Raw genomic sequence first — 10,152 nt, 5'->3', positions numbered from 1 at the left:
TGCTCTGCTGCTTTCTGTCTCTTGCTGATAGAATCCTCCTTTTTACAGCAAAAGCTTTGTGCCAAGATCATCACAACCAAATCTGGCAACAAATGAAAAACAAGTCTGGAAGATCCCAAAGCAGCACATTAGAAAACATCCAAGGTTACACTTCAGGGTGAAAAAATTTAGTAACACTAATTACTAAAATAAAAACCTTGCAACCAGACACAAAGTACTAATCCTAAATCAAGTCATGAATCTCACACATTTAAGAACAAAACAAACTCTAAATCTGTTAACAATCTATGTATAATAAAATTTAATACTACTTTTTTAATACACAATTTGCTTTCAACTTAAGTCAAATTATCCTTTGATAAACAATATCAGGCATTATAAATGGAAAGGATCTAAGATCTCATCTAACCCAACTTTCTTAATATCATTCTGAGATATAATATTCTAGGATATGTCTGAAGTATTCTCTGAGAGTACATACGCTCAGGTATGATTACTCATTTCCTAGTCCATTACACATGTTTCCAGTACTGTCACAGAACCTATCTTCAGGGGGTATGAAACAGTACTGCCCATTCCATGGAGCTCTACAGATTTATCTGTCTTGTACATAAAAGTCTTCACTAAACTTGAGCTTTAACAGTCATACCTTCATTAAGTTCTCTCCTTTTCAGTGAAATAGTCCCAATTGACATATCTGCTTATTTTAAGCTTAATTTTCAAAAATCCTAACTTTCTACCTTAATTCTTCTGTACATGCCCCAATATGCCTTGTTTCTTACTTTGATCACTTATATCTGAACACACTAATCACTACAAAGATCCACGCACTTGGTACCACTTTTGATTCGTACATTATTAGTGTGATTTCAGTTACTATAATTGTTTAAGTGAAATAAGAAGGTAAAACTTAGTGATCCTAACATGAAAATATATATATATTTTCCTGGAATCTTTGTATATGTTCATTTGTAGCTGGAAAAGCAATGTAAGCTAAATATCATTTTTCAACTTTTTTCAGTTAAAACATAGTACCCCAGAGTGTTATGGATAATGCAATAGCCTCACAGAAAGAATGGCTGAGACATCAGAATTCTAACATAACTCTGTATGACTGCAAAGTTCACATTATTTCCATTACACCAAAATCAGTATTTGCTGTCACAGAGGTTAAGTAATAGTAAAATATAACCAACAAAAAATTTTCATAATTTTAAAGTCATATTTGTTAAGACACCTTTGAGCATTTCAACATTTGCCTTTTTCATTAAACTTGATAATCTATAGAGTATTATTTTATATATTACTTTAAATAACCATTGTTTTTATTTTATTATTATTAAGCATCTATCAATATTCACACCCTGAATTAAATGATTATTGTCTATCAATTTTAAAGGTATTTATTCTACATCTACAATGAAGCAATTGAAATCTAATTTTGAAATAAGAATAGACCAATAACAAGATTCTTTTTATCATCCTAGAAAATTGTGTTTAACCACTCTAATATACTCTACATAATATCCATAAATTAGAAATGGATCTGTTGAGATAAATGTAATTACAAATATTGAGTCTTATTTACTTCATAACCTCAGATATGTAGATGACACCACCACGCTTATGGCAGAAAGTGAAAAGGAACTAAAGAGCCTCTTGCTGAAAGTGAAAGTGGAGAGTGAAAAAGTTGGCCTAAATCTCAACATTCAGAAAATGAAGATCATGGCATCCAGTCCCATCACTTCATGGGAAATAGATGGGGAAACAGTAGAAACAGTGTCAGACTTTATTTTGGGGGGCTCCAAAATCACTGCAGATGGTGATTGCAGCCATGAAATTAAAAGACACTTACTCCTTGGAAAAAAAGTTATGACCAACCTAGATAGCATATTCAAAAGCTAAGACATTACGTTGCCAACTAAGGTCCGTCTAGTCAATGCTATGGTTTATCCTGTGGTCATGTATGGATGTGAGAGTTGGACTGTGAAGAAAGCTGAGTGCCGAAGAATTGATGCTTTTGAACTGTGGTGTTGGAGAAGACTCCTGAGAGTCCCTTTGACAGCAAGGAGATCCAACCAGTCCATTCTGAAGGAGATCAGCCCTGGAATTTCTTTGGAAGGAATGATGCTAAAGCTGAAACTCCAGTACTTTGGCCACCTCATGGGAAGAGTTGACTCATTGGAAAAGACTCTGATGCTGGGAGGGATTGGGGGCAGGAGGAGAAGGGGACGATAGAGGATGAGATGGCTGGATGGCATCAGGGACTCGATGGACGTGAGTCTGAGTGAACTCTGGGAGTTGGTGATGGACAGGGAGGCCTGGCGTGCTGCAATTCATGGGGTTGCAAAGAGTCGGACATGACTGAGCAACTGAACTGAACTGAATTTATAGTCTGATCAAGTGTTATCAAAACTGGCATATGACTTACATTACCCAGCAGTTTGGGAGGAACATAGACCTTGTTAAACTGACTATATATTATATTAGAAATATTCCCAGTGTCTTCTGAAAAATTTTCCAGCCTGATCTGAGCTCTGTAAATGATCATTTATATAATACTTTAAATGACCATGATAATTAACTCAGAAGAAATAAAGTTCAATAAATCTTGAAATGTATCACTCATCATGCTGCTGCTGCTGCAGCTAAGTCGCTTCAGTCATGTCCGACTCTGTGTGACCCCATAGACGGCAGCCCACCAGGCTCCCCCGTCCCTGGGATTCTCCAGGCAAGAACACTGGAGTGGGTTGTTATTTCCTTCTCCAATGCATGAAAGTGAAAAGTGAAAGTGAAGTCGCTCAGTCATGTCCGACTCCTAGCAACCCCATGGACTGTAGCCTATCAGGCTCCTCCATCCATGGGATTTTCCAGGCAAGAGTACTGGAGTGGGGTGCCATTGCCTTCTCCGATCACTCATCATAAGTAACAGTTTAACTTGTTCTCATCTTTTATTCCCTTCTGTCTGATTATTTCATTCCTATCACAGGTTCTTCCTATGCCCTTTTATTAAATACATGTATCTCCATAAAAACTTTTAGTTGTGTTCTATATACTGATTATGGGCTTCTCTGGTGGCTCAGATGGTAAAAAAAAAAAAAAAATCCACCTGCAATGTGGGAAACTTGGGTTTGGTCCCTGGGTTGGGAAGATCCCTTGGAGGAGGCAATGGCAATCCACTCCAGCATTCCTGCCTGGAGAATCCCCATGGAGAGAGGAGCCTGGTGGGCTACAGTCCATGGGGTCACATAGAATCAGATATGACTGAGCGACTAAGCACACAGCAGAGCACAGACACTGATTATATTTTTTCTTGGTTTCCTCAACTGTAAAGTGGAGAAAATAAAATGCTGTTAATGCATGTTAACAAATTAGCACATTATCTTACACAGAGCATTTTAAGATACTGTTTCTATACCTCCCATGGGGGTAACAACTAACTTCTAACTATTCCCCAAATACAACATGTTTTTTGGTGAAATTGTGCCTTTTTCACATACTTCTCTGATTGTAATGTTCCTCCCCCTCCTTTTTATTAACTTCCTTTTGCAATCCACTGTTCTTGCAGTATCTAGGTCAAAAGTAATATTCTTCCTCCCACAAACATTTGCCATGACTGATCAACATCTACTGCTGACTGGGAGGAACATGGCTCTTCCTCGCTCAGAGTGGAATCTGACCTCAAAGCTTATCCTGGTCAAGGAATTAAATGCCACTTTAACTCTTATTTGAAGTGTTTATGACCATATTCTCCATATACTTTAGATAATCCACTGAGTTCACTACAGCTTTTTAGTGTTTTACATGTCTACAAGATATACTCTTAACTTTACTAAGAGTATTTTTGAAGAGATGGACATTACCTTTTTGAGGAAGGATCTCATAATTTAAATGCAGATGTTTGAATGTAGTCTCCTTCTCTCTTTTTCTGTCCTGTATCTCTGTCAACTCACCCAAATTAGAAGTTCAGAGTGATCCAGACAGCCATCTTGCATGACAGCAGGTGCTAAGAAGTGTGGTCATTGACTATCAGCTGGATTATACCCAGCATCAAATCCCACTGGATTTAACAGTGTAGGTGGCAGGGGAAACAGTGGTCCTCCAGGATATGGGGCCTTTTCCCAAACTACAAGACTTAAATTACTCTAATTAATATTAACTATCCCATAAGATAACAAATAAGGATATTATTATTTCCCAAAGGTTTTCTGAGTGCTTTGATATGAAATATATTTGTGGGAAAATATTAGGAAATCTCAAAATAATAAGAAAGCATTATGTTCATATACTGAGAGGTCATCACTTTCTGGGCCTATGTTTAATGCTAAAAAACCCTTCTTTCATTGATCTTCAAAACAACCTTTGTAAATAGGAAATTACCACCAAAAAGTCGAGGAAGCAGTGAGACCATTAGATTAAATGATTTAAGTAAAATTTTTACAGCAAATGAAGGGTGACTTTAGGAACTGAATCCAGATATCTCTAGCTCCACATTTTATTTACTTAATCACTATATGACCAAGATTTAAAACTGAAGTATGCCTGAATTAAAGTCTATAACTTCCATGGATTATAACTGATAACATCCCAAAGGACCAACAAGAACCTTTATAGTCTTGTTGGTTCTTGGCATCACTTTCCGCTACACAGCTCATCTTTAAGTTTCCCTGAGTCTCAACCAGTCCAGACTTTCTTTCACTGTCTCCTTTAAGATTCTGATTCATGTTTTTGCTTCTATGTCTGATACTTCCTAGGCCTTTTCATTTCCGATTCATTTCAAGGTTATGACGGAATGTCACTGCTTCAATAAGGACTACTATTCTTTTATACCAAATTATGTTTATATGTTATATTTCTACTGCAACTTCCACTTTCTCATTTATCATATTGGTAAATATTTTTAAATGATTGACGCCAGTCCAGATGTTCAGCATACAATCACACAGGTTGTGATCTAAATAACCACGGGGACACCAATCTCATAGCCTCTGATATGAATGGTCCCTAGGTCAGAAAGGCCCATGTACAGAGGCAATCTTTGGCTTATTTTTATAACAGAGATCTCAAGCTTGCACTTTTCTACAAAGATGGCTAGAGAAAAACATCATCTACAGCCAAGGGACTGGTCTTATTTTGAATTCATATTCACTATATCAAGTAGGCCCCTAATACTACATTTAATTTTGAAGTCTTTTAATTTCTCAGTCTCCTCAAATTGTTTCCTGTATTCGTTTAATCCAAACCTCTGTCACACTGCCCCTAACTTCACTCTTAGATGATAAACTAGATTCCTCTTTCACTGAGAAAAAAGAAGCAAGAGAAGATCCCATCAACACGTTTACCAACATGTCTATCTATTTGTCAACTTCTCCACTTGTGCAATATAGCCTTCCCTGTCTTGCAACTCAACTATTTTGCTTTTGCTTTTTGTTGTTGTTGTTGTTATGCTTTCTCACGGGTAATCATCATTGTCTTTCTGTGGCCTCATAGTGGATGCATGATATCTAAGTCAGGTAAGTTTTTAAGTTGATTTCTGTCACTGATCTGGAAGAGAGTGATAATTAAGGGAAGGATTACAGTGCTAGACTTCAGGTCATGCACAGAGAGCATGCCCAGGAAGAGATATGTGGGTTTATACCAAGTAGGGTCTGTCTTGATGATGAACACAAGCACACATTTCTCAACCTGAACCAAAAGGTAGAAAAACAAGCCTAGGCAGATGGAAAGGAAGACAATGGAAACCTCCAGTCCTGACTTTCTAGGGAGTAGAAAGGTGGTTGGATGAAAACTGATTCTATTAAGAACTAACATCAAAGGAGTTATTTATCCTTCTCTACTCTGAGTTTGAAAGAGATCGTTGCATGCTCAGTTACGTTCAACTCTTTGCAACCCCATGGACTGTGGCCCACCAGGCTCCTCTGTCCATGGAATTTCCTAGGCAAGAATACTGGAATGGGTTGCTATTTCCTTCTCTAGGGGATCTTTCCTGACCCAGGGTTTGAACCCACATCTCTTGAGTCTCCTGCATTGGCAGGCAGATTTTTTTTTTTTAACCACTGTGCCACCTGGGAAGCCCACTCAGAGCTTAAGACTGTTAAAAATCCCAATGTATAAAACTAGAAATTAGTTTTAGTCATGAGATAAAAAGCCGAGTATCCTAATGAATGTACTGAATCTTGACCTCTTATATATAGACGATCTGCAACTTAATAGCTTGACTTACAATTTTTGACTTAACAATAGTGCAAACTGATACACATTCAGTAGAAACAGTACAGTGATTATTGAATTTTGATTTTTTTCCAAAGCTAGCCATATGTAGTAAGATACCCTCCTGCTGCTGGGCAGTACAGTGAGCTGCAGCTCCGTCAACCATGCGATCATGAGAGCAAAAATGTTTACAAGCACTGTACATCCACAAAACCATCCTGTTTTTCACTTTCAGTACAGTATTCAATAAATTACATAAGATATTCAACACTGTGTTATAAAATAGCCTTTGTGTTAAATGTATCTGCCCATCTGTAGGCTAATGTAGGTGTTCTGAGCACATTTCAGGTAAGTGAGGCGAAGCTATGACATTCAGTAGGTTAGGTGTATTATATGCATTTTTTACCTATGCTATTTTTAACTTATGATGGATTTATCAGGATGTAACCCCACCGGAAAATGAGGAAGATATGTATAGGATTCAGAGCAATACGGGTGACTAGCCACGTCTTATCAATCTCAGTTTTGAAAATAAGTGAGTAGTAAACTGAACTCTGGAGAGAAGAAAGGGCAAAATCTCCAAGTGTGTGTGTGTTGGGAGGGTATGACAGGCCCTTAGAATATCATTTATATTAAAATAAGTTCTCCATATATGTGATATGTCTGATGAACAGATTAATATATCATTATGGCTAAAATAGAGCATTTCAGTGTACTAAAAAAGCACTGGTTTTACATATTTATAAATTCTTTGAAGCTCTAGGAGATGGAATAAAGGCATATATTCACATTTTTTCTTTAACAGAGGCAAAATAGTCAGTTAAATATCTTGGTATAACAGTACTTGAGAAATAAATGGAAGAATTCCAAGATTAAAGTATATCTCTTATTTGTATTTCTAAGTTTTATGCCCTTAAGGGGAGACAAAGATATAGATATACAGATATAGCCATATACACATAACCTTTTCTCTGTGGGAAATATACTGAACCTATAAGAACTATTGGATTATGTGTTTTCCTCATTGTTCTTTGTTTCAAACTAAGCGGTCTATCCACATTTCTCATGAGAAGTAACAGGATCTCTGTTTTATGTGAGGAAAGAATGTTGAGAAATTCTAATGGTTCTACTATTTCAGACCTGTAGAATAAGAACTGCCAAACCCAAAAAGAAAATTGTGGAGATTGGACTCATACAATTAGATAAAGTCGAGTGTCTTAAATCCTGAAATACTGATGATCTATGATGTTGTAGCACCACTACCACAATTCTTTCTCATATGCAGCAAGGCTTTTTCACATTTCTCAAATTTTTGTTCAAACCCCGCCACCAGTTGAATGTCCTTTCCCCTCCCCTCTACACAGTCATCATTTTCTGTTCACACTTTTCTCTTTTTCTATGATCTCTTCTCAGAGAAGGCAATGGCACCCCACTCCAGTACTCTTAATTCTACCCACAATGAAATTCACATATGGTGAAATCCTATATCTATGATTGCTAATTTTGATTACAAAACATACTGATTATTATCAATGTTTCCTGAATAGGAATCTTAATCACTGTGTTATTTGGAACAACTGACATAAATTTTAAACATCACAAATTTTAAAATTGAGATTCTAAGATTGAAAGTATTGTCTAAACTTATTTAGAATATTTTTATGTAATCTATGAAATTCTGATCAATTTTAAGGGAAGTGGATATAGAAATTTTGGTGAGTTTAAGAAATCTGCTGACATTTTATGAAATCCAGCCAAAAGATCACAATAGGTCTCCTACTAAAAGCTTCTCTGTAAGGCATACAGTTGATATATTTCTTAGACAACCTCCAGAACAGTGTCCAGAGACTACCATCCCTAAGAACTTCTCATCTGCTAAAATCAGCTTGGGCTGTGCTGTGCTAAGTCACTTCAGTTGTGCCCAACTCTTTACGACCCTACGGGCTGTAGCCTGCCAGGCTACTCTGTCCGTGGGATTCCCCAGGCAAGAACACTGGAGTGGGTTGCCATGCCCTCCTCAGGGGATCTTCCTGACCCAGCCATCAAACCTTCATCTCTTACCTTTCCTGCATTGGCAGGTGGGTTCTTTACCACTAGTGCCACCTGAGAAGCCCTAAAATCACTTTATCTACCTTTTATTAGAAGCACTTAGTTATTACTAAGCAAAACAATAGTGTATGGGATTTGTACCCTTACCCATGCACCTTATTATTTTCTCTTCCTGGTAATCTGGCAGTTTGACAATTATAACTACTAAATATCAAATCTGTAATATATGAACTACATTTTAGCAGTCAGTAGAATTCAAGATATTGTTTATTTTTTTAATATTCCCGGCTCAATCATAATTTCTCTAAAAAGCCGCTGAAGCTCTAACATCAATCTTGACACCTTCACAAAAATTCATGTTTCTGAGTTTATTAAATTATTTTTGTTTCTGCTTGTTTCCCTTGAGGGGAGTACTCATGCCTTCTTAATTAAGTTTATTTAGTTTTTGGGTATTATTAGTACTACTCATTTTTCTCAAGCCTTTAATTTCATTCAATAAGGTCATAGATACAACACTTATCACTGGTTCTAAATATTCACAGCCATATATATATATATAGGACTCAAGATTTTTTCAAAATGTCTGGTCTATAAAATTCAGCATGTAGATCTTAGATAACATTTCCTTTTTTGGAGCGGGTGTGCAGGAAGAGGTGTCTACTTAAGTTTTCTATCCTTCTATCTACTTTTCATTCCCTATTGTACCTACCTCCAAAAGGTACAGATTTAGAATGATTAACAACTCCATCACTAATATTACTAAATAAAAAAGTTACAGTAATGTGTTGAGTTAGAATCTATAGATATTCTACACATCTGGTAAATAACAAATTTCAGGTGGTAAGTGCAAATCAGCTTACGGGAGTGAAAGCAGTTACTTTTTTTCCCTACATCATCTCTTGCAGTTCTATATATCTTGAACTATGTACTTCATTGATCCAACTAAAATCAAGCAACTTTTATACTTAGTACCTTAACAACATGCTCCCGTATTTTCTTGGTCCTTACTCCATACACAATGGGGTTGAGAAAAGGGGGCACCAAAAGATACATATTTGCAATAAAAATATGGATATGTGCAGGTATATTTTTCCCAAAGCGGTGAGTGAAAATGGAAAAGCCAGTTGTGGAGTAAAAGACAAGAATAACACAAACATGGGATCCACATGTGCCCAAAGCCTTAAAGCCAGCTTCTCGAGATGGCAAGCGGAATACAGACTGGAGGATGAAGACATAGGATACAGCAGTAAGAATCGCATCACAGGAGCCAATTATAGAAGCCACACTGAGGCTGTAATGTGAGGTGGCTCCTGTGTCCACACACGCCAGCTTCAGCACAGCCATAAACTCACAGTAGGTGTGGGCAATGATTCGTGTTCTGCAGTAAGGCAGCTGTTTGAGCAGAATGGGGTGTGGAGAAAAGAAGGCAACTCCCCGAATCACCACAATAATACCCATTATAGTGATGCGAGTGTTGGTCAGTATGGTGGTATGGCGCAGTGGATGACAAATGGCCACATAACGGTCAATGGCCATGGTCAGGAAAAAGCCTGATTCCATGGTAGTGAAGCTGTGAATGAAGAACATTTGGGTCAGGCAGGCATCAAAGGCAATGTCATGGGCTCCAAGCCAGAAGAGACAGAGCATGCGAGGCAATGTAGACGTGGAGAGGACCAGGTCAGTGACGGAGAGCATGCACAGAAAGAGGAACATGGGCTCGTGGAGGCTTCGCTCTGCCCTAACCACAGCCAGAATGGTCACATTCCCCACCACCGCCACCACATACATGGAGCAGAAGGGAATCCCAATCCAGACATGCAGGTGCTCCAGTCCTGGGATGCCCATCAGCGAGAAGGTGACAGGAGAGGGATGAGAAGTGTTGAGAGGAGGCAT

At 37.7% G+C, this 10,152-nt stretch overlaps 1 protein-coding gene across 1 annotated transcript; it reads right to left on the bottom strand.

Annotated features, from left to right (window-relative positions):
* Positions 1-9,207: 9,207 nt before the first annotated feature.
* Positions 9,208-10,152, bottom strand: LOC128060928 (olfactory receptor 52M1-like). Its single transcript, XM_052653290.1, has one exon. It carries the CDS (start codon positions 10,150-10,152, stop codon positions 9,208-9,210), a length of 945 nt encoding a protein of 314 aa, XP_052509250.1.

This window comes from Budorcas taxicolor, chromosome 15 (assembly GCF_023091745.1).
Source record: "Budorcas taxicolor isolate Tak-1 chromosome 15, Takin1.1, whole genome shotgun sequence".
Taxonomy (NCBI): Eukaryota; Metazoa; Chordata; class Mammalia; order Artiodactyla; family Bovidae; genus Budorcas; species Budorcas taxicolor.
The sequence above is the reverse complement of the archived record's forward strand: the minus strand, read 5'-3'. Positions and strand labels throughout refer to the sequence as shown.